Source organism: Brachyistius frenatus, unplaced genomic scaffold, assembly GCF_029030835.1.
Source record: "Brachyistius frenatus isolate BFR_SWC_R1_liver_20210118 unplaced genomic scaffold, ASM2903083v1 Contig_247, whole genome shotgun sequence".
Lineage (NCBI taxonomy): Eukaryota > Metazoa > Chordata > Actinopteri > Embiotocidae > Brachyistius > Brachyistius frenatus.
This window is the reverse complement of record NW_027210846.1, coordinates 148,454-172,385: the sequence shown is the minus strand read 5'-3', so window position 1 is coordinate 172,385 and position 23,932 is coordinate 148,454. Positions and strand designations below refer to the sequence as shown.

At 43.1% G+C, this 23,932-nt stretch overlaps 1 protein-coding gene across 3 annotated transcripts in view; it reads right to left on the bottom strand.

Annotated features, from left to right (window-relative positions):
• dgkb (diacylglycerol kinase, beta) overlaps positions 1-23,932 on the bottom strand; it is a 59,776-nt gene that overhangs the window by 32,823 nt on the left and 3,021 nt on the right. For all 3 annotated transcript variants that reach the window (XM_069720689.1, XM_069720690.1, XM_069720692.1), the window contains 17 exons: positions 19,736-19,812; positions 19,104-19,124; positions 18,388-18,535; positions 16,817-16,954; positions 14,048-14,097; positions 12,845-12,919; positions 12,616-12,735; positions 11,213-11,330; positions 10,488-10,576; positions 10,096-10,212; positions 9,593-9,691; positions 8,571-8,672; positions 5,618-5,691; positions 4,793-4,867; positions 1,827-1,912; positions 1,063-1,152; positions 314-474 (listed from right to left, as the gene is read on the bottom strand). In XM_069720689.1, coding sequence (XP_069576790.1) covers positions 314-474; positions 1,063-1,152; positions 1,827-1,912; positions 4,793-4,867; positions 5,618-5,691; positions 8,571-8,672; positions 9,593-9,691; positions 10,096-10,212; positions 10,488-10,576; positions 11,213-11,330; positions 12,616-12,735; positions 12,845-12,919; positions 14,048-14,097; positions 16,817-16,954; positions 18,388-18,535; positions 19,104-19,124; positions 19,736-19,812 — 1,640 coding nt within the window. The remainder of the gene's footprint in view (positions 1-313; positions 475-1,062; positions 1,153-1,826; positions 1,913-4,792; positions 4,868-5,617; positions 5,692-8,570; positions 8,673-9,592; positions 9,692-10,095; positions 10,213-10,487; positions 10,577-11,212; positions 11,331-12,615; positions 12,736-12,844; positions 12,920-14,047; positions 14,098-16,816; positions 16,955-18,387; positions 18,536-19,103; positions 19,125-19,735; positions 19,813-23,932) is intronic.

Sequence of the window (23,932 nt, the reverse complement as noted above, 5' to 3'; positions counted from 1 at the left end):
AGAAAGGAATTACATAAAAACATACATACTGTTAAATGCACTGGTTGATTTAATGCAGCACTAAACTCAACGATGTAAGTACAGACTAATATTCAAGACTCGCTGTGGTACTCAGGAGTCCGAATATTCATACTTGTTTCCGAAGAGAAAGATAAATCTCGGTATCTTTCAGAGGAAACTGGTAAAAAAAAAACCAACATTAACATGAAGAACCTAAGAACCGCTGGAGTCACGAAGAAGATAGCGTTTGTATTTCTTGAGATACCGAGTTACAAACAGAACTAAGTGTTTCTGGACTCGGCGCCCGACTCACCACACCGATGGAGAAGTAGTTGTTTATAATGCTGTAAGGCACCGGGTCCCCTCGCTCCTCCTTGTCCACGGGCGTGACGTCGATCTTCCAGCGATCCAGCATCACCTCCGAACTGCTCTCGATGTCCCTCAGGATCTTCAGGAGGCTCTCGCCCTCGTAGCCTCGGGAAGAACAGACACGAAAAGGCGTTATATAGGTCGAGCACATCTTGTGCATCTTGAATGACGCTTTGTGACTTGTGGTAACACAAATGTAAACTATCACTTTCTACGTATACTTATATTATTATTTGTGTCTCATTTCATGCAGTGCTCACTAGATTTAAAAAAAAAAAAAACTCTTTAGGATATAAAGTGTAGAAAACATATTTCAACTCTCAAAATGAATCACAAACTCTCACTTTTTAAGAAAAAAATCTTCAAAGATCTTAAATCTTTAATTTATGTGATTGTAAACGGAGTGATTCAAGGTTTTAGACAAAAACAGATGTGATGAAATTGACTTGAAATTTCCTCTAGTGTACAAACTTATATATATATATATATATTTAAAAAAAATGTATTAATACAAATAAATGTTAGGTTCAGCCCTGTTAGTGTTTCTCCAATTCTCCCTCTGTATGAATTCCCCACAAACACTTATAATAACTGGTGGCGTTACGCTGCAGTACACTCGTATCTGTGCCAACGACTACGGCAAAAGGAAACGAGAGGCCGCGTGATTCACTGTTGTCTCTTTTCTGTCAGTACCTCCTCCCCATCGTAGACATCTTGCCAGGTCGTTGCCCGTGCCAAGAGGAAGTATGCACACGGGGGGGTTCCTGTCCAGGTTGGCCTTATCTGGAGTAGCGGGACAAATATCACCACAAGATGCAAAACGAGACCAAAGCAAGAAAAACAGAACTCTCCGCAAGAACCCGCAGCGAAAGCATCAAATCCACTTTGCAGCCCGACTTGTAAAACCGCGAGTCAAAATGAACGCGCAGTTCTGCAGTCTATTTCCAGACACACATTTTCCCTGACAGTTATTACCTCTCTTTGTTTTGATTGATAAAAAATTGAGGCAATTTTTGAGAGTCTGAACAAGTAACGCGTCTTCCAAGACCAGATAAGGCCAGGTGATGTGTTTTTTTCTTCTTCTTCTTCTTCTTCTTCTTCAAATGAAGACTAATATGTTGTTTTCCAACTCACGTAATCATCCCATTTTTACCAACCCTGAATACTCAGGCTTGGACGTAATGAAAGTGTTTATATACAACCCATAAATTACGCTTTACCATTTCAGGCTCAGCAACAAGAGTGCTGCCGCCTTCGAAAACTAAATGAAAACAGAAAAAGAAAAATGCAATTTTGCCGAAACAGGAAGTGGAGTGTTGGAGTTGGAGTACAGGACGGGAGGTTTGAGAGTTTGTAGTCTTTCTATAACGACTGACGCTGAGGAAGAAGCACGAGGACCAAATCCTTGATAATGCTGAGATCACGTAAAATATCATCAAAAGTAGTAAATTCTGTACCAATGAAGTCCAGGATCCAGCCCACAGTGCCGTCCCCGCCGCAGGCCAACACTCGGAAATCAGGAACATCTCTGAGGAAGTTCAACCTGTAAAACACAGTCGACACTCGTATCTCACTGACGTGTGTAAATCCTGTTGTTTACGAACACATTTTCACTGGTCTGGTTACTCTTTTAAGATCTTGAGAAGGCTTTTTGTTGCTGAAATGTCACTTTATGAGGTAAATTCTGTGCTGCACTGACATCATCTTTAAGTTTTTATCTTTTTTTTTTTTAAGATGAAGATATGCTGGGGGGGGAAAAAAAAAAGTCATTTACTTTCTGCGTGAAAATGTACTTAAATGTGGCAGATTTGTTCAGGTGATTAAAAACAAAAGGTTTATCAAGCTTTCCTCAGTCTATCCTTCAGATTTGATCGTTTGCTTTGTTTTATGATGAAGATATGTTGGGGGAAAAAGTCTTTTTTTTTTTTTTCTGCTTGAAAATGAAAAAAACTTAAACTAAAACTTAACTGAAGCCTTTTTTATTTTATTTTTTTATCAGTCTCTCTTGTTTCTAAGAGTTCACATAGTGTGCATTTCACGGCCATATTTCTGAGCCCGCTGCCACAACGCGCTGCTTCACTTCAAACCCGGACTAATCCCGCAGAATAACACATGTCGCATTGATAATTATTCATTCAGCGTGCTTGCCTGCCTGTTCGAGGGCTAATTGGATCATGACAGGCAATGTTCAGTCCAACTTCTTCCGTTCCTTCACAATAACAAAGCTGTAACTGAATGAGCCAGCCTCCGAGCCTCGTATGGCGGGTAAATGATTCGCTCAATTACTCTCCAACTGGGACCGCAAACCATATTAGACGCAAAACAGACGGCCGCGAACATAAAAGGCAACTTTGGGGATGTTTAAATACCAAGAAACAAACACTTAATTTGCTGTAATCGCATTAGGCGGAGGCAGCTAATTGACGGCGCTGCGTGCGGCTGCCTCGGCCCGCGGTGTCCGACGGTGACCGTTCGCCCTGCTAATGCGCGCTGCGGTGAGCGCACCTGACAAAATATGAACAAGGGTTTACGGCGTGGGCGAAGGTTATCGGCTCCGAAGGAGAAAGCTCTGGATCGCGGCGGAGGAGAGAGGCGGGAGACGTTTCGGGTTGGGCCGCGGTGCGGGACACGTCGATAGAGAGGGGGAGGGGGGGGGAGGAGGAGGGGGGGCAAGGTCAGTGCCTGAACTTGGAGCTGCGGCGGACGCGGTGCGGTGGCAGCTCCTCCTGCGGACGGTCCAAACCCTCACGGAGATGGTTTTGTTTTTTCTTTTTTTGCACCCTGTCTGTGCTGCTGTTTATATATATATATATATATCTATATATATATATATATATATATATATATATATATATATATAAGTGGCGAAGATTCTGTTTTTAGATCTAATCAGAGCCAAACAACGTGGCGGCACGGCGCCGGAGGATTCCTGCGTGTTTTCAAACGCCGCTGGACGCAAACGGCAAAGTGAAAGAAGCCTCCCGCATGTAAATGATCCATTCATCTTCTTAATCACAGATGTGAACCAGAGGAGAACCCCGACCTCGCCCGCCCCCCGCCGTGAGCTGCTTGTCTGTATGCGCGATCACATGTTGGTGTGGCGGGAGCGTCACCTTCCCTTCCATCCGTCCGTCCGCCGCCTCGCGTCGCCGGCTCTCCGTTATGCATACGGAGTCGCGGCGCGGCTACGGGGCTACGAGGCTACGGCATGACGCCGCCGTCTCCAGGATTCGTTACGCGTGGACTCACCTCATTTGTGCCCGCGCCGCGCTCGGAGGGGTTTAATACTAAAAGGCCTCTCTTGCATGTGATGGCGGTTATTATAGGCGGGCGACAACAGAAAACGCCGACGTGTTTGTAAACAGAAGATCATTAGCCGCCGTGATTTCGGAGGCCACGAACGAAAGAAGGGACGGATTTGGACTTTCTCGGTCCCTCCGTTCCTCCCTTTTCTTTCTGGTTTTTGACAGTAAGAAAAATCTACGTTAAAAAAAAAAAAAAAAAAAGGCTTTAATTTCCTTTAAATGCTAAAAACGTATTCCACGTGAAAACAATCACATTTTATGAACTTTCCAAACAACATTTTTGTCATCTTTCCACCCAGAAAATGCTGCAGCCAGATGGAAAGTTTGTTGTCCTACAGCGGACTTTGACTGCACTCTTTAAAACAATACCAGCTCAATAAACGCTGCATGAAACGTAACATGCAATATTGTACGATTGTAAGCGCTTTTGCAGTTAAAAACCTAAAACTAATCATCTGTGCAGCGTGACACTATGAAGGGCTGTTTTTAATCAACTGTCATTAAGCCAAAATGCGTGTAAAACCTGTTCCTGTTCATTCAGCCTATTAAAACACCAACTCCTAACGTGTTACCGGTGTTCATCTAAAGTTCAAATGAGATCCCAGAAGTCTGCGTTAATCGAACTCAGCAGATATCTTGCGAAAGTCTTTAAGTGAATGAAAATATGATTATCTTTGTTTTTATGTATGCGGTAAAATGACACATTTTGGACGTTATCCACGCGGTTTGTCTCATTGTGTCCTCAGTTGAATCAAAACAAAGGCAGACAGATTTGTCTAAAAATCGTTGTAGTAAAAATGCCTCTAAAAGTGACGTCTTAAAGCCACTGAGTGCAGACAGAATGATTTTTTTAGCAAGAAAAACAAAACAAAACACCTGCCTCGGTGCTCATCAAACTGCGAACAAACCCTTCGGGGCACCTTTGGGCGTCCCCGTCATTTTTCTCCTCGTTAGTTTTCAAATCAGTAAAGAGAACCTGCCGTAAAAGTTCAGCGAAAACATTTTCACAATGCGCGTTTAACTCTGGAAGAAATAAATCAGCTGTTGATGTATTACTTGTTTTTCTTTTCTTACATGAGGTGCATCACGTAACTCGTGACAGATGGTGACCTACGTACCCCGGCATGGGTCCGTTCTTGGCCAGGTTGTACACCTGTCTCGGGTTCAGAAGATACTGGAACTTTCTGTAAATCCTGCGGGAGTGAAGATGCAGAGAGAGAAAAAAAAAAAAAAAAAAACATTCAGAAAAACATCTGTCCAAATACATAAAGACTCAAACGTCGGATTCAGTGTCGTTAAGTGCGACGAGGCGGCTCGGCGTCCAATCAGAACGCGCCGAGGGGCCGGCGGTGGACCGGGGCGAGCGGGGTGGGACATACCCAAAGTCCCCCCCCCCCCCCTCCCCCCTTGAGAAAAAAAAAAAAAAAAGAAAACCATTAGAAAGACTAATTCATTTTAATTTCAATTTCATTATATCAACTGGCTGAAGTCATATTTTGATCTCATAATTTAAACAAATGATGGGGCCGGCGTAATAAGAAGTGAATGAATATGTTTCAGTAATAACCCAATTAGCCCTGGGTTAAAGAAAAGGGGAACCAGCCAGCGACGTGACAGTGAGATGTGTGTGTGTGTGTGTGTGTGTGTGTGTGTGTGTGTGTGTGTGTGTGTGTGTGTGTGTGTGTGTGTGTGTGTGTGTGTGTGTGTGTGAGAGAGAGAGAGAGAGAGAGAGAGCTGACGGTGGAGGCGGTCGGCGCTTTAGGTAAATGTTATTGTGTTTTTATTTGAACTGAGTAAAGCCTGGAAACGCTCGGAGGCCGCTCGCCGCTCGCCGCCGTCCCGCCGCGGGAGTGGGGGGTGGGGGAACGGCGGCAGGACGGCGGCGGCGGCTTCAGAAGGAGGGCCCTCTCTGTAAAGCGTGTCGAGACAGATCGTGTACTTACCTCTCTCCCTGCTTCCCCCCGCTCTTCGGATTGACAAACACCAGCAGAGGATGAGTGCCCTCTATTGTTGTGATCTGAATGGGAAGATGTCAAAACAAACCGGTCGGTGTTTGGAGACCGCAGGATGCTTTCACAGGAATTCACTTTCAAGCCTTTATATCGCTCAGGCGTTTTTTTTTTTGTTGCTGTTTTATCCAGCCACTTTCAAGCGCTGCCAGTCATCCGATCCGTTTTCATGGAGTTTTTTTTTTTTTTTTTTTTTTTTTTGCTGCGACCCGGCTGAGGCGAGGTGGGAGCGCTCCTTATTCCTTTTTTGCAGAGCAAAAAAAAAAAAAAAACGTAATCTTCTGTTAATTATAATATCTAATTATAGAGGAGAGCAGTGATAAAGATTTTTAAGCCCAAAAATCTTTTAAAATGCATCACACTTACTTTGACTTTTGATCTACTGCGGTTGCTATTCTATAGTTTTCTCACTGTTAACATTTTTTTTTTTTTTTTTTTTAAATATTCGACCAAAACTAACAACATTCATCCTTACCGACTTTTGAAATCTTTAAAAAAAACATCGGAAATGTTGAGTTTGATTTCTTTACGTGGCTCAGGAAGCACACGTGGGACTATTTCTTGCTACGGATAATTAGCATCTCCAGCTGTAAGATATAAATAAACAAATAAACAAATAAACTACGTTGTTTTGTGTGTTCATGGTGATAAAAACAACATCGGTGCCAAAAAGAGTTTTGAAGTTTTTTTTTTTGGGGGGGGGGGCGTAGCAGATTAGATTTATTTTTTGTTTTTGTTGTTGTTGTTGTTGTTATTTTAAATCTCTGCCTACCTGACTAAATGATGGTAAGAGATGCATCCCCTCTCCTCATCCACATCAAAACAACTTGAATAAAGAAAAAATGTTCACACATTTTTCAAAAATCGGGACCTCCGTCGTGTCCGCAGCTTTCTGTGGTCGTTTCATTGTGCCCCCCCCCCCCCTCTCCCCATATGGTCCCTAATGCCCCCCCTCCCCCTCCCCTCCACACACACGAGTTTTTAAACGTTTTTGGACGATATGCGAGTTTCATGGCAACGACGTGCTGCGCAGGCTTCGTGTTCATTGTTGGTTTTTGGTCTTTTCATGGATTTTGCTGACAGTATGAAAAAAAAATAAAAAAAGAAGCAAACATTAAACTATAATATTTCATGAAACAGACGGAATAATAATATTGTTTTATAGGATTTTGCTCCACTTTTCACTCCATATTTTACCAATAATAATAATAATAACGTATTTAGAAGCTGCGGTGTCGAAATGCTACCAGATCGCGATGAACACACCGCGGTAAACTCATCATCTGACCGTCGACCCGACAGCTCGTAATTCACAATTCGGGGGGGGTGACGGTTAGTTCTCGCGAGCTGCCTAATCAGCGGGCCGGTTTCGTCCCGTGTGACGTTAGAGGGGCTTTTTCCAGTTTTCGCCAAGCAGACAGTGAAACTGTGGAAGCCGGAGGGCCCGAACTCACAGAGCGCCACGCGAACGAGCTCTGATCCGCCGGCCCCCGTTTGAATCGCCCTTCCTGCAGTCAGCCCGCGACGACTTGCCCAGCGCTCTCCCTGACACAGATGAAGCACTTAACTCCCCCTGTCTGCTATCCCAGCAGGCCGAGGGTGAATTAACGAGCTCCCTGTCCGGTCCGGAGTGATCCATTACTTCCTGTAATTATAAATAATAATCTTGATTATTACGCTGGTTAGCCGGCGAGAGTCATAGATGGATGTGCCCGGGTCACGATTCCTCATATTTCTCTCTCGCTCAAGACGAGCGGTCGCCGCGGACGGCGGCAGGTTTTCCATCGCCGACATGCAGGCTGACAGATATCAGAGAGAGAGAGGAGGAGGAGGAGGTGGAGGAGGAGGAGGAGCAGGCCGGACTGGACCCTCTGCTGCATGATGCTGATTAGCAGCAGGGCCTGTAGAGTCCCATCATGCATCCCAACACCAGCTGCACAAGTTTAATTTCATAACATGATCGTCGACGATGGAAAAAAATAAATAAAAAAAAATAACTGCAGCCAGTCAGAAGCAGAGACAAGCCCACTAAATATCTTTCAATTCCTGGTGAAATTACATTGGCTTTCTATTTATTTTTGTAAAATAAATGTAAAGACTGTTGTTCTGTACTCGTGAATCCGTGTAAACCTCCTTTTTCTACACCGAGTCTCAGAATCTCAGTGAGATGCTGCTAAAAGTTCAGACTTAAAGACCTTTCAAGACTGCGTTAAAATCAAGTTTGTACATGCGGCGCTTTTCAGACGCTTGAAACGTGAACGATATGAGCGGTTCTGTTTTTTTGGAGCTGCGGTAAAAAAAAAAAAAAAAAAAACGGTCGGATTCGGACAGACGAAGTTTCGCGTGTCGCATTTCTAAGGAACCGATCCCGTCGGCTCTCGGGGCGGGGCCTCCCACAGGGGTGGGAGGAGTCGGGGGCGGAGACCAATTTATGTTTTCATGAGATGCGTTCTGATTAAACACGAAGTGTTCGAGTTACATGTTTAAGGCATTAGGGGTCGTTGGTTTAAATCCAAACCAGAAGAGCTCAAGCTTTACTCAAATAAATCATTCTCAGTACCACAATGTACTTTAAAAAAAAAAAAAAAAAAAAAATGTTTACAGTCGTTTAATCATTTAATATTTCTCTTTTATATTCGGCTTTTTAAATTTGACTGCAATTCTGTAAATAAAGGCATTACTGACAGCAAAACCGTATAATTGCAGAGATCTAGAGATTTCGATGAAATCACGTGAAGTTTGAGTGAGACTTGCGTGAACGGCGGGTCGTTGCGGGGTGCAGTTGCATAACGTCTGTCTACGCTGTGTGGAAATGACCAAAATCCAGCATTAATACTTCACTTTAAGGTGAAAGGAAGAAAAAACAACAAAAAAAAAGGAGCGTCACCTGCAGTCCTTGGCCGTCGACCGTGACCGAGTTGGCTCTCTGCATCTTCCCCCGGCCCGTCAGGCTGGCCCGAGAGTCCTTCCTCAGCGTGGACTGCCTCTCCTGGGGTCAAAGGTCAAACAGTTAGATGGACCCCATAACTGGAAGTTCTTCTCCCGAAGAAAAGTGATTTATACTTGTAGGGAAATGTGGCAGGATTCATTGTCTACTTTAAAGGTTTTTTTTCTTTTTTTGGGGGGGGGGGGTGGGGGGATTTTTTTTTTTTATTATTATTTTTGTATTATTGTGTTTATTCGATAGGAGACCTCAGAGGGAGGCAACAAGGAAACACGGGCACGCTAATCTTTTTTTGTGTGTTTTTTTTGTCGACTTTAACGTCAAAAACGAATTAATAAAACAATAAACACTGATTTAGTAGAACTCCAGTGGAAACTTGAAAGAGCTCAAAACAGCAGTTTGAACATAAATGAGCAAAAACTTCATTTTCTGTGGCTGTACATTTTCCATAAGTAGCGTTTGAATCTGGTGCTGATTAGCGGGAGAGTTTATAAGCAGATATCAACTTCCAGAGGAATCCCAAGATCTGCTCGTGTTAAATAATAAATAAATTAACTGCTATAACACAATGAATAAAATATAAAGAAAAAAAAAAAAAAAAGAGGAAGCTTCCTTTCTGTGTCTCTGAGGACTGATTCGTAGATTTCAACGTAAAACCTCTACTTCGCTTCGGTTGGAACATTTTGTGCCGTCTGACCAACTTTTACCACAAAACTTTCAAAAGTGTTTTTTTTTTTTTTTTTACCCTCCTCAAACACACTTGTACCAATTTTGAAATGAACTCCTAAAAATAACTACAAAAATCATTTGTGAGCTCAGTGGGAGAACAGGAGCTGACGATTGGATCCTCTGGAGTCAAACGAGGTCGGGTGGGACTCGGCTGACCGGCGTGGGAGGGATTGGGGGTTGTGGGGGGTTGGGGGGGGTAAGGGAGGTAAGGAGGGCGGGGGAGGCGGGGTCTTTACCAGGACGACGGGGCAGATGGAGTTGGGGGGCAGGATGTGATCCTTCAGGGGTCCGCAGTCACACTCAGGCTTCACGTGGGAGGCACACTTGTTATGGAGCTGGAGAAGGTGGCAGCCAATTATTAACAAGCAAACTGTTGCCACAAAAACAAAACAAAACAAAACAACATAAAAAAATTTAAAAAAAACAAACACACACACACACACACAGCGCACGTTTCAACCGCACGGGATGTATTCTGCATTCAACGCGCGTCGCCGCCTTCGTTCTTATTTTCTATTAGCTCGCAGCCGCGAAACGAGTGTTTTCCGAGTTGTAAATTGGCAGAATGACTTGTTGAAGGTATCAAAAGGTGCAAAAAGGAGAAAAAAAAAAGAAAACATAACGAGAAAAGAAAAAAAAAAAAAAAATCAACAACAACAACAAAACCCCTACAAACAACGAGAAGCAGTGGGGATATAATGAGGAGGATGAACGGCCTCTTCCTCGGGTGGCGGCTCACCGTGATCTGACACCACACGCAGTGCAGCCCGGTCAGGCCCTGGTAACACTTAACGGTTTTGTGACACTTGTCACACTTGGTGGGGCAGTTCCCCTCCACCCAGAAATGATGCATTACCTGCAGAGAGAGAGAGAGAAGGAGAATATATATATATATATATATGCAGACACGTGCGACGCAACAAAAGCGAGAGGGGGTGGAGGGGGAGGAAACGAGGACGGAGGACGGAGAAGGGAGGACGGAAACGATGCCGTCCGCGTCTCGTGCCGGCAATTGGCGACGCTTCGGCGGCCGATCGAGTCGTTTCAGGTGCGTTAGAGGAAGAGGAGCCCTCGTCCTCGTCGCCGACCTCCCGAGCGTGCCGCCTGGCGGGACACTTCGATTGGACCCACCTCTGTGTTTTTCTTGGACTTGACGTAGGTTTTGATGCAAGACAGCGGCGCGCGAGCCACGCAGCGCTCGTGGACGGTGTACTTGCAGACTGAGAGAGAGAGAGAGAGAGAGAGAGAGAGAAAGCATTTTAAAATATTCAAGACGTTTCATGTCGGTATACATAAGTGATGTTCACAGGGGTTTGCGCTGTAATGAAGGTGCTTGTGATGAATTAGCTGGTGTGCCGGATGCAGAGTTGGGTTGCACTATGAATACGAAACATTTAGAAAAAAAAAGGTAACACAATCAGGTTTTATACTCTCAGAATAAATAAGAATAAATAATAATAATAATAAAAAAAAACGTTTTGATGTAAAGTGGCTTTTTCTCCTTTTATTTATTTTTTTCCTCAGATTCTGGTGATTTCAGCATTTTAGCAAAAATCCTCTTTTCTGTCCAACTGGAAAAAAAATTGGAAAACACCTTTCTGGACAAACAGGGTTTTTTTTTTGTTTTTTTTGCACTACACTCAACTGCACCATTGTATATATATATATATATATGGTCTTTTAGCTGTTTACGTGTCTATTTGTGTTTTATCTGTCTATTTGTGTTCTGAATGTGATCGGCGTCGCGTTGCGTCGTATCCGTGACGACCCCGGCCGGGTTTGCGGCGCGCGTCGTACCCGTGCCAACAAATAAGTGCGTCTGTCGAAGCTTTTTAACAGAAAGTGAAAAGACTCACACGAGCAGCAGAGTCCCTGCTTCCCGAGTCCGATGAGCATGTTGAGACACAGGTTGCAGTAGGCCGGCTTGTTGAAGTGCTTCAGCCTCCACACGTGCTGCCCGTCGTCTTTTACGTTCTGCAGCGACACACACAAAAAAACAACGTTTAACTTGTTTGTCGTCTCATCAGCTGAATTTAAGCCCTTTTTTTTTTTTTTTTTTTTTTATTTTTTTATTTTTTTACTTTGTGTGTATTTTAATTTTCCAGACATGTATGTGGTGTAATTTGAGTAAAGGCAGGTGATAGGATATGTAGTCTTCCTTTTGTGGTGATATTCATTCATAAAAATAAAAACACTTTTTTTTTTTTTTTTTTTTTTTTTAAATGACAGCAGGTGGGAGATTTCTGTTTAAATTAGACAAATGCTTCCACCTAGTGGTAGCAATTAGGAACTGAGTTTGGGTTTCACAGTGGCAGCAGGGAAAAGGTGAAAAGTGTGTGATGATTATTCAGAATCATAAAAAAAACATTTGATTATGAAATAGTTATCGCCCACTGCCTTTAGGCCTTTTTTTTTATGATTATTAAGGGCCCCAGAAAAGGCAAAGCAGGTAAGCAGTTCAATTTGGATTTATTATTTTTCTTTTGTTTTATTTGAATAATTAAGCCGACACTATGAATCACAGTGATTTGCAATGAGACTTGTGATAATAAATGTGAACGTGTTTTAAAATGAGGAACAAGGAGCTGTAAAGAGGCTGATAAAGTAAATTTACAACTTGCAAGACGTGAGAGAATAAATCTTCAAGTTTTTGGCTGGTGAACCAAAAAAAAAAAAAGAACTTGTGTCAGACATTTACTTAATTATAGTTGCTGTAATTATGTCACGGGGTCGAGTGTGCATTTGTTCATGTGATTCGGGGATTTGTTCGACCTCGAGGGGTCTGAAGCACCGCATGTCAATCACAAAGTGTGTTTTTTTAACCTTTCAAATTAAAAGCTTGACAACAGGCTGTCATGTCGGTCATTTTTCGGGCAGTCGTTCGTCCAACCCGTTCTCCAGAGTGAATAAATCTCCAGAGTGCCTCGAGGGTTTGTTTTTTTTTCTTTAAATTTGGCACAAAAAAAAAAAAAAAACATTCACTCTGGACTAAAGTGTCATTTTAAGTGGTCAAAGGTTAAAGGTCAAAGTTACTGTGAGTTCACAAAACGCGTCAAATGCCAATCAACTCAAGAACTCGTACACTAATTATGACAAAAACTTTCACGCAAAATGATAAAAATGAGAACGTGAGGACATTTTTATATCCGGCAGGTCAAAAATTTGAATTTTTTTTTTTTTTCTCAGGTTTTTCCTTCCTGGTTACGAAGCGATCGGGCGTCACCGGCAAAACGTAAGCAGGTCTCCCTGCAAGACTCACCGTCTCCAGGCCCAGCAGGACCAGCAGCGGGATGGTGGTCAGGCCTCCCTGGATCCACTCCCTCAGCGACACGGTGCCGTCGTGATCGTAGTCGATCTCCTGCATCATTTCCTGGAGGATCTACGGACACAAACGGGAGCAGAAGTCAAAAAAAAAAAAAAATCATTCAACCTAAAATTCAACCTTTAATTTGAAGTAGAAAGATCACGTGACAAAACGTCCTTCTTACCGGTTTGAGCTCGGTCACGTCCCACTCCAGGTACTCGGCCACGTGCATCATCTGGGAGATGATGTGCTCCAGCTCCTGCAGGTGGCAAAAAACAAAAACAAAAACAAAAAAAAACGAAACAACCCAGACAGGTGATTAACGGGGGCCACGAAAGAAATACTGCATTTATACCTTTCGGTGTATTGCAGCCTTTTTACCAGCTGATGTCACTAAATGTCTCTTGGCCTCAATAGACTGATAAACAGCCGGTAAATAGCAGGTTGGAGAACGTCGTTCTTCACCGCACACCGAGGAAAAACAAAGGCAGCGTGGGAGGAGTGCCGAGGCGGATGGGTTAATTACAATGGTTACGTTTTATTTATTTGTTTTTGGGTGGGGGGAGGGGGGGGTTGTTTTTTGGCGATCTACTTTGGATTTCTCCAACAACAAAACAAGCAAATTAGAGTGTAAATGAGGAGGTCAAATGACTAAATGAATATTATTCGTCATAACTCCTCGTCCTCTTTCCAATAACGGTGCAGAGATGACTAATAATTACATACATTACTCAACCAACCTCCACCTTCTCCATTTTAACCTTTTAAATCCACCCCGCCCCCCTCCCTCCCTCCTACACATGTTCTTTACATAAACAAACACGCTTTCATTCATAATTAGGACTTCTCCCTTTTGTTCTTATTTCGTGTCATTCATCCATTCATTTACTTGAACTATAACATGCCTCGAATAGGAGAGCACCACACAGATTGGTTTACTTGAATAGATATGTGGAGGCATAAAAAAAATAAATTAACACAAAATAGAGAGAGATGGACAGAAATACAAAGAGGTATATTTTAAATAGATGGATGGAGACAAATAGAGGTGAAAGATGGAGGACTAAAGATATATTGGAGAGGCTGTGTTGGTTTTAAATTCTGATTTGAAATGTCCTGTTTTTGTTATTATATTCTGGTCTCAGTTCGAAGTTACTCGTGTGTTTTATCTCCTGGAATAAAAAAAATTGTGGGTGCTTTATTGTGACAGGTCTGTTTCCCGACATCCAAACAATTCATTCGCATACCAAGAATCATAAAAGACTTTTAAAACACCCGTCGGACTAAAAAAAAAAAAAAAGTACGATAAAAAGGACTCATTGGAAATCGTTTGTTCAGTTTTGATGTGGGATCATCTGAAAATGACAGTTGTGGAGAAAATATTTACCGAGCTGTCCAAAGAGCCGTTTCCATCTGTGTCATAGAGGCGAAACATGACTGTGGAGACAAAAAAGACAACACAAAATGTCAAGCTACAGTAGTGCCACTCTGCTGTCTCTCCCTCGTCCCTCGTCCCTCCTCGACCTCTGAATATTTTAAAGAACGGAGCCGACAGCGCTCTTCTGCGTGAACGTCCTAAAGCTGCGGCTTTAAGTGTCCGCTGAACGGTCACCACGGAAACAGACAGCCCTTCCCATCGCAGCTGTGATTGGCCGCTCTTCAACGCCACTGGGGGGTAACACATGTCTGAACACAACGACCTCGTGACCTGGCTGCAGATCATTTCCATCATAATACCCTATAGATGGAAGTGCTCTGACCACCCCCACCCCCCGCTCCTCCACCACCACCACCACCACCACCCTCCCACACACCTCCGTGTCAATGGGCGCTGACATCATAAGGAGCTGACGTCAGACGGGCGGGTTCATCAGGCTGCTAACGAGGAGCTAATTGCCCCCGGAAAGGTAATAAAGTGCAAAAGGATGATGAGATACTGCCCGCAGTACAAATGTGTTGGAGAGAGGGAAGGGAAATGTTTTCATCACTTAAATCTCTTTTTAGAATTTATTGTAAATGAGCTCTGTTAAAAAGCAGCAGTTTCCTGTTAAGTTGTTTGTTTGTTTGTTTTTAATTTAAAATTCATTCTAATCAATGCAATTAAGTGAAGAACAAATTGGATCAAATCCCTCAAATGTATATCATAATATAGTGTACAAATAAGATGTTCTAGTTTATTTACTCAGAGTTCAGTTTTAAAAGAAATTATAGGAAATATTTTGCATTTGGTTGCACAAAGCTGTAAACAACAGTCCATGATGCCTTTTAGGTCTGTTTGTAAATGAAACCTTTATTCACCTCATGTGAGTTGTCCAAAATAAAAATAAAAATGTTCATAAAACAAAAAAAGAAGAGAAACATCAGCAACTGAACTGCCCCCCCCCCCCCCAAAAAAAGCTGCAACAAAATCTGAGCAGTTCTCAAACGAACCAGCAGAGGGACCCCTCCGCTGCAGAAATAATAACGCAGAGGACCACAGAGAGGAGGTGGATGAAGATACAGGGAGAAGATTAATAAAACATCACCCAGTTAAATCCATGATGTGTTCTCACACACAGGCATCATCAGTTGAATTATTTAATCATGCCTTCGCTTCATGCGCTTCTCAATAATTCAACAAATGGATGAGAATTATAGCAACACGGGGGGAAAGAAAAAAGAAAAAGGGGGCCGCTGTCCAATTAAGCAATGTAACATTGTGAATAAAATATGTGATAAATGCAATTAAGAGATGCTGGCGACGGGATGCTTCAGACACGCGGTCGGAGAAGATTTAGTTGCCAAGATCGTTTCTGAAAGAAGTTACCGAGAGAAGAAGCGGTTTAATAAATTTAATCTAATTTGATAATCAGTTAGAGCTCCAGCCAGACCGAAACTTTGAGTTCATAAAACCTGAAACCGTAATGGATGGAAGCTGAAAGAGCTTCTCTTCGGTTATTATTTTCACCACTGGGGGGAAAAAAATAACATAAAAAAACTCAAACTAAATACACCTCAGAAACCTCTTAATCCCTCCAATAAAATGCTGAGAGAAAAATACACTGAGGGAATATTTAGATTGCCTATAAACATTAAAACAACAGTTTACGTTGCTGCACAGTCTTTTCAGCGAGCGTTGGATCTGATCGGAAACTCGAAGATCCCGTCAGCTGTAACCTGACTGCACCACAGGCCTGTCAATCAAACAGACCCCACCCCTAAAAAAAAAAAACCACGGCTTTTTGGTGCTAATTTTATAGTTAATGACGGGATAGTTTTCAGATGGATCACCAGAAAACGAATAAAAAAGGAGCGACTTCAGCTAACAACACCGAGGCCGACTTAAAAACTTTATGAGGCCAGTTGAATGGGAGTCGATGGAGACGGACGCTTTTTGCAGCCGACCTCTAGTGGCGCTCGGTGGTATCGCAGTTTAAGTCACTTCCGCGTCGACCCGGAAGCTACGAACACTTTTATATACGGTCGACGGTTGGACCTCAACGGATACAGTTTCTTCAAGAGATCGACATTGAATTAAGAATCGTGAATGGATTTTAATGTATTTGTATCTTTTGTGGAAGATATCACGTAGTTACGCCTTTTTTTTTTTTTTTTTTCCATACACTGTGTAGGAGCCAAATTTGTATGTTGAGTTTGTGTTGTCTATTTGTGTTACTTCAAGTTTATTTTTTACTCATTTTTAAATCCCGACCAAATATTTGTGTTCTTTAGTCATCAAATGAAGAAGCTACGTTTAATAATTTTGGGTCGTTTTACATATCGAGCGGGCAGATTATTAGTATTTATACGTGACGACAGCGCGCACAGAAAGAGGCACGATCTCTTGGCAAAGATTCGTGGCTTCGTCCGCTCTTAACCTTTTGTATTTTTCAGTGAGTCTGACCTCACTGAACCTGAAAAGCTGCTTTCCACCCGACTGATGCCGAAGTCAGCCGGTGACATTTCCTTTGCCTCCTCGTGACGCTGTCGTCTGGCACGTGTATTTTTTATCAAATCTTTTCAACCGCGTAATTTGTGCGAGAGTCCCGCCGTTTCTATCACCTGTGCCATCGACAGACCCGGTATCGGGACGTGTTCGCTTGTCCGCACGTCGTTGTGGTTTTGACGCCTGCTTCGTATTGATTTAGGGCAGCGAGTCACGTGGGATGATACTCACACTCGAGCTTGTCCTCGGGACGCCCGCCCTCCAGCAACGAGAGGTAGCACACGATGTCCTTGAGCTGCACCGTGTCCAGAGGCCGGGGCGGGGCGGGGGCCTTCAGAGGGGTCGAGCTGCCTTTGATCAGCTTCAGTCCTGTGTGGGAGGTGGGTGGGTGGGAGGGGGGAGGGAGAATGAGGAGGGGGGGGGACGCCAGGAAAGGTCAAATAAACGTCCTCCACAATGCCTCTAATGTCAGCCCAACAAACCCGCTGGGTTTTCGGATGCCCGACATCAGTCGTATACTCGGGTGGATCAGTGGTGGGCGGTGTCGCCGAAAAAAGCCCGACCATATTTCAGGTCTACGCTGTGTTTAAAAAGTAAAGATCGATAACGACATTACATCATTAACACCCCCCACACACACCTATTGATTCACCCGCTGCAGTTAGCTGATGCATCTAATGAATAGTTCACAGCAGTCAAGTCAAATTTATGGTCCGGTATCCTCCGTGAGGTTTTCTTGTTTTTCTACGTGGTACATCAAATATTCGATTTTATATTTTGTGTGTTAAAAAAAAAAAAAAAGTATTTGGGATGCTGCACAAGCAAAGAGGCTCATGAAATGAGCAACGGACAAAAAGGCATTAAGAGGAAAACGTCATTTTTTTTTATTTATAATGAAGAATGGGACATGAGCGTGCGAACGAACCACGACCACCTCGGACGATCAATATGGGTGCAAATGCCATTTAAAAAAAAATAATTCACAAAAATAGCCTGGAGCGCACTGTAAATAAACAAAATGAATTGTTTGTAAAACAGGGAGCGGTGGATCTGACTCCATCTGATTGGAAACCCGGCGACACTGCGTCCCGCCCACCGATAGCCGTAACCGGACTGCGCCACAGGCCTGTCAATCAAACAGACACGCCCCCCAAAAACACCGCTTTTTGAGGCTTATTTTCTCATTAATGACGGGATTATTTTCAGATGGACCTCCAGAAAACTTTAGCTAACAACACCGAAATAACTTTTTATTGACTTTTGTTTTTCATGATAGAAGTTGAATGGGAGTCTATGGAGGCTTTTGGGAGCCGACCTCTGGTGGCACTCGGTGGTATTGCAGTTTAAGACACTTCGGCCTTAATTTTTCAGACCCGGAAGCTACGAACACTTCTACACACAGTCCCTGAAAAAGGACCGACGCGGTCATTTCAGTTCAGTTAGTCATTACCACACGAGAAGGAGATATTAGTACAAAGGCTGTAAACAAACAGCGCTCTTGCCAAGACAACTGGCAGCCGCTACACTACAGTTTACATCGCGTGTCACCGGGATGGACTTGGTGGAAAAAAATCAGAGAGATTCTCCAAAACAGAAAACAGTAATCGTGCCGATTTTATAACAGGAAAATAAAATTCTGTGAAGAAAAGGCTTCGGTGGCAGAGAATAATTGACAAATTGGCTGCACTTTCACAGCAAAAAGCGACAATAGTTTTCCTCTCCAGTACCAGTAACATGCTGTGTTTATGAACTGAGGGAGAGAAGAAATAAAAAAATAAAAAAAAGTTCCTTTCTACACTTACCAGAGACTCGAGGTTTGTCAGAAGATGAGGGACTGGGTCTGGGTCCCTTGTTGCTAAACGACATGAAGAGGTGTTGACAGAACTCTTCGGGGAGTTCGCTCTCCAGAAACGTTTGCATGAAAACCTTGAAGCCCTCAAAGTCGATCTCCTGGAAAAAAAAAAAAAAAAATTTGAAAACAGAGACGGAAATGAGAATGTGTTTTTGCTCTCGTCTCGGAGAGCTGCGGTCGTTGCCTTCGAGGTTTCAAGGAAAACATAATACAAGATGTCGGCGCGAGCGGAGTGTTTTATTTCTGGTGGGAAAATAAATAAATAATCTGAGATACTTTGCAGAGTTCATGGTCCAGATTGATGCTCTCAGAAGGAGGTCTTGGAGGGTTGTTTGCGCTGTGGGCGGGTGGAAACCTATTTCAGAGTTGTTTCAGCTTCTTCTTCTTTTTTTTTTGTTACTGTCATTATATGTCTCAGTTGTTCTAAAGTTCAGGACTCTGATACTCGATGAGTGAACGTAGGCGGCCTTTACATGCCCTCCCGGGTTACATTTAATTATGAAGGTGTTCGTGATCAGCCAGCGGAAGACACGCTCAGTGCGTGATATTTCCCCGTTAGCGGTCGAGATTCTCTTCGCGAGAGAAGAAGCGAAGAGCTTCTGCGTTTCGAGCCTTCAGCAAAACACGGCAGCGATCGATTAAGAGGGAGGAAGAGACGGCGGTTACCTGGCTGAGGATTTCCTGCTTCTACAAGCCGCAGCATGGAAGACAAGAAAGAAACTCAACTTTGTTCACGGTTTACGTATATATTCATTTTTACACATGGACCTGTAAAGCAACAATACAAAGAAAATAAAGCTTGAAAATACAGTTTTACAGCAGTTACAGGATTAAATTAAGGGTATTATAGCTGTCAATTATAAATATAGGAATAATCCATTCTCTTTTAATAAATAACATAACAGCAGAAAACCTACTTTTACTGTTTACCATTGTAGCTGCAGAAATTTATTCTGCTCATTTTAATAGCTTTTTTTTTTAATATATATATTTATATATGTAGAGCAATTCCTCTACTAAAAAAAAAAAAAAAAAAAAGATGACTGTCATTGTAAGTTGAATTATCTGCAGTTTAGTGTTTACAATCATCAACTAAATCTCGTATTCACGTCAGGATTGTTTTCAGCGCGTCAGCATCCAAACCAATTAAGAAAAACATCTCCAGAAATGGGCCTTTGTTCCGGGTTTCTTTTTTTTTTTTTTTGTCATTAGAGATAGATGTGGAGCGCTGTTGGCAGAGTTGGAGTCAACAGACTGTAAAATGTCTTGTTACATAATGCAATATAAACCGAGCATACCTCCTCTGGATTGTATTTAGCCAGCACGCCATCTCCGTGGAACTCCTGCAGCACATCCTTCAGCTTCTTGGTCGAGTCTGAAGGGGAGGAAACATTCAGCACGTCTCTGTACTGGCCTTTTGTTTGATATTACATTTTCCTTCACAGTACATAGTGTCATGTATGCCTACAAATGAAGACATTACATTACACAGTTTATCATTGTACCGTAGGGTGCTTTTCTTTTTTTTTCTTTTTTTTTTACATTTTACAGGGAGAGTAAAGTCATGTTAGTCCATGAGGGTGAACACTCCCCGAACTAGTAGGGTCTACTCTACTAACCTCACCGTGGTCAGAACCAGCGCCGTCCTAATATACGTAACACGATGCACAAATACAACTCTGTGGGTCACAGGAAACGCAACATAAAAGTAAACCAGAGAGAAGAAATACCCATCGGGACCTCTAGGGGGCTCTGTACAAGATTCGATGAGGAGAAAGACTGCAAAAAAAAAAATCAAAACCGTCTAAAACTGCAATGTCTGGATTTGCACTCCGCTCCAGACAGATATGATTTTTTTTTTTTTATAATAGAGATTTTGCTGTGATAATTACTGCATCGCTGGAGAGGCTTTACGAGCCCTGCTGCTAAATCCATTTGCCGCGCCACGGATACCGAGTTTTAATGTTGCCGGAGTTAATTAGAAGCACCGTTTCCCCGCTTGCACTGGAGGGCCCGGTTCCTCTCTGAGCACAGAAAGATTACACCGAGATGCTTGTTTTAAGTTGTTCGTGTTTCATATCAGCTACCTTTACTGCACCTCTTTACGGGTTTAATTAGCACCAGAGGAACCGGTCTTTGGGCCCCTTCGAGCTGCGGTGTTTTAAAAGGATAACTACACAACCCTGATCACTGTTGAATACTGAAACTTCACCTCAAAAGGATCAAATTTACTTCCGCTTTGAAGAAGCGTTTTGACCTGAGCGGCCACGGAGGCCGAAGTAAAAGATGTCCTTTATAAAAGTTGGACAGGATGTCACAGATTGATAATTCATGTTGGGAGTTTAGCCGTACCGTTAACAAAAGATAGTTACATTAATTACAAAAGCTGTCAGACATGGTAAAAAAAACAAAAAATAGTAGTTGGAATACAAATTTGTTTTCAAACCAAATATCTCAGAAATATCATACTTTACTAGAGCCGGGCCAATTCATCCGTTTGGTCACGGATATTTTATGTTTATGTTATGTTATGTTAAGTTTTGTTATATTTTGTTATGATATACATATATGTGTGACATGCCAATGTGAAAATTTTTGTTTTACAAAACATATAATGCAGAAAGAGATGCTATGGGACATTTTACGTTTTTTTTAAATTATTATTATTATTATAATACTTTAATCAAAAATATGTAATTCCCGGTGACGCTAACGTTTCAATGCACTGATGTTATTTTGGACGATAAAGTTTGATCATTAAACTGTAAAATATGAGGCCTCCGTTCCACGTCTTCGTCACGAGTGTTAACCACATTTCGGGTCAATAAGATCTATTGACATTTTATTTACGCCCTAATATCGGCACCGGCTATAAAAAAAAAACAAATCCATAAGCTGTCGGGCTGCGGACTTCCTATCGACTTATCATCTCCAGGTCCGTCGGTAACGCCTCCACAGCGGAGACGCTGAAGAATAAATGTCACAGAAAAATCAATGTATTGTCTTCCGGTTAGTAAAAGCTGATATTCTGTCTCCACGTTGACGTGCGTTTGCGATTTCTGTCTCTTAACAGCATTTTGTCGCCCGACGGCTTTCGTCTCTTTGGAGGTTTTTCTGGACGCATGTTACCAACGGTAAGAAGAAATAAATACCTCCGACTGGTCCAGCTGCTCGAGCTGACCGTCGACACCGAAAGCCATTAACAGAGCAGAGTGATTAGAAATCCGCCGATCGCGTCACGTCGAGCAGGAAATGCTGAGTTACGAATGTATTTTCTCACTCGGGGTTAATTAATCGTCCCGTCGTGTCGCCCGCGGCAACCGGAGGACAAAAAAAAAAAAAAAAAACCACTCATTTCCTGCGCTTTAACTTCATAAACACACGGCGCGTTTTCTCCGCCTCCGAAGGTGAAATAATTGTCCTCCTGTTATAACAGCGCAGCGCCGCTCACATTCGTAATTATAACAAATAAAAGGAGAACTAATTGTTGGGAGTCAGATCTCCGGTTCCTGCCTCGGCCATTACTACGTTATGAAAGAGTTGCTCGCTTTAATGAGAAGGGGAAAAGAGAGCTGAGGGGGCGATGGTGCGGCGATGAGAACAAGTTTATTTATTTTTTTACAACCTGTAGCTGCACAAAGCTCGTTGAAACGTGATTATCACACACACACACACACACGCACACACACACACACACACACACACACACACACGCACACGCACACGCACACGCACACACACTCAGTTCAGTCCTTCCTGCCATTTACTCCAGCACGATTTTTAAATGTCAAGCATTTAAGCATCGTCCCGAGACGAGAGTTCCTCGGGAGTGAAGAAGAAGAAGAAGAAGAAGAAGAAGAAGAAGAAGAAGAAGAAGAAGAAGAAGAAGAAGAAGAAGAAGAAGAAGAAGGTCGGCTCCGAGCAATTAAAAGAGAGAAATGTCGTTACCGAGCGAAACACCGGTACGAGAGATCCCGGGTGAAAGAAAAGCATCCATTATTCAGATCGTACTCGGCGCTCATGAACGGGAAAATAAAAAGAGGCGATTGCTGAAGGCGACTCAAAGATGTGTCTCGCTCGGGTCGAGCCGCTACGAAGACAGCCGACACAAAAGCTTCAACGAAAATAAACAGTAAGAAGTTGTTATCGTTTGTCTTCTTTACAAACGATTTGCTGCGACTGGTGGGGTTTTTTTTTTTCTTTTGCGCTTTCGAAGTCGGAACCAAACACGACATGCGTGGGTGGTGCGAGGTGCATGGCGACCGCCCCCCCGCCCTCCCTCTCCCCCCCCCAGCGGTCCGACCCTGCCAGGTACCGTCATATTTTCCGCTCCCGGCACCATTTGGAGTGATGAAATGTGTCAACATCTCAGGACGTGTTAACATAAACTCCAGGCCAACCCGGGAGCACTGTCTGGTCTGGTGAGGAAGCGTTTGTCGGGTGGGGTGTGTGTGTGTGTGTGTGTGTGTGTGTGTGTGTGTGTGTGTGTGTGTGTGTGTGTGTGTGTGTGTGTGTGTGTGTGTGTGTGTGAATCATTCAGAGCTCGGCGCAAGAAAAAAATAAATAAATAAAAATCAAGATTAGCCGCCAGAGCTTCTGACATCGGTGAGAAAAAAAAAAAGGTTACAGTCGGCAATTACGGTGTCAAAATGATATCATTAGAGTGTGTGTGTGTGTGTGTGTGTGGGGGGGGGGGGGGGGTTGAGATGAACCACGGTGAATTTAATTGCCGCCCTTACTGCAGTTTACAGTTAACAGACCTGCTCTGTTTGTGTGTGTGTGTGTGTGTGTGTGTGTGTGTGTGTGTGTGTGTGTGTGTGTGTGTGTGTGTGTGTGTGTGTGTGTGTGTGTGTGTGTGTGTGTGTGTGTGTGTGTGTGTGTGTGTGTGCTGCGCGGCGACTTCTGTGGATGTTTCGTTTCCGTCTGTGAGGCGGGTGGCTGAAGGCGTATGAAGCATGAATACAACTTCATGCCAACTTTCCATCACCCCCTCCCTCACTCCCCCCCCCGCCCCCCACCGCACCCCCAAAAAAGAAATGATGAAGTGAAAATTTGCCTCACATCAAAATGGAGTGTAAATTGGAAGGAAAGTACACAGAAGAATACCGTTAACGACGGGAGAAAATACTTAAACGTTGCCGTTTGCTTTCTTAGCGGGAGTTCGACTGATGATAACAGTTGTGAACATCCCTTAATAATAAATAATATTTTACTGCATCCATTCGAGAGATCGCAAACCAGGAAACGATAGCCGAGACGCGCGTTCACGCCGCCCAAATCTCAGCAACGAATCGTTCTGACTTCACCTAAACTTTTGTACTTGCTCTAAATTGCTCGAACCTGTACGCGAGCAAAAACAAAACAAACAAAAAAAAAGCACGTTAGTGAGCGTCAACAGTTGAAACAGAAGCGCGGAGAGTGGCGACGTTAGTCCGTCTCGTTTAAATGTGCGTACTGGCCCTTTAACTGCTCAAAAGTGCCACTTAAGAACTCCT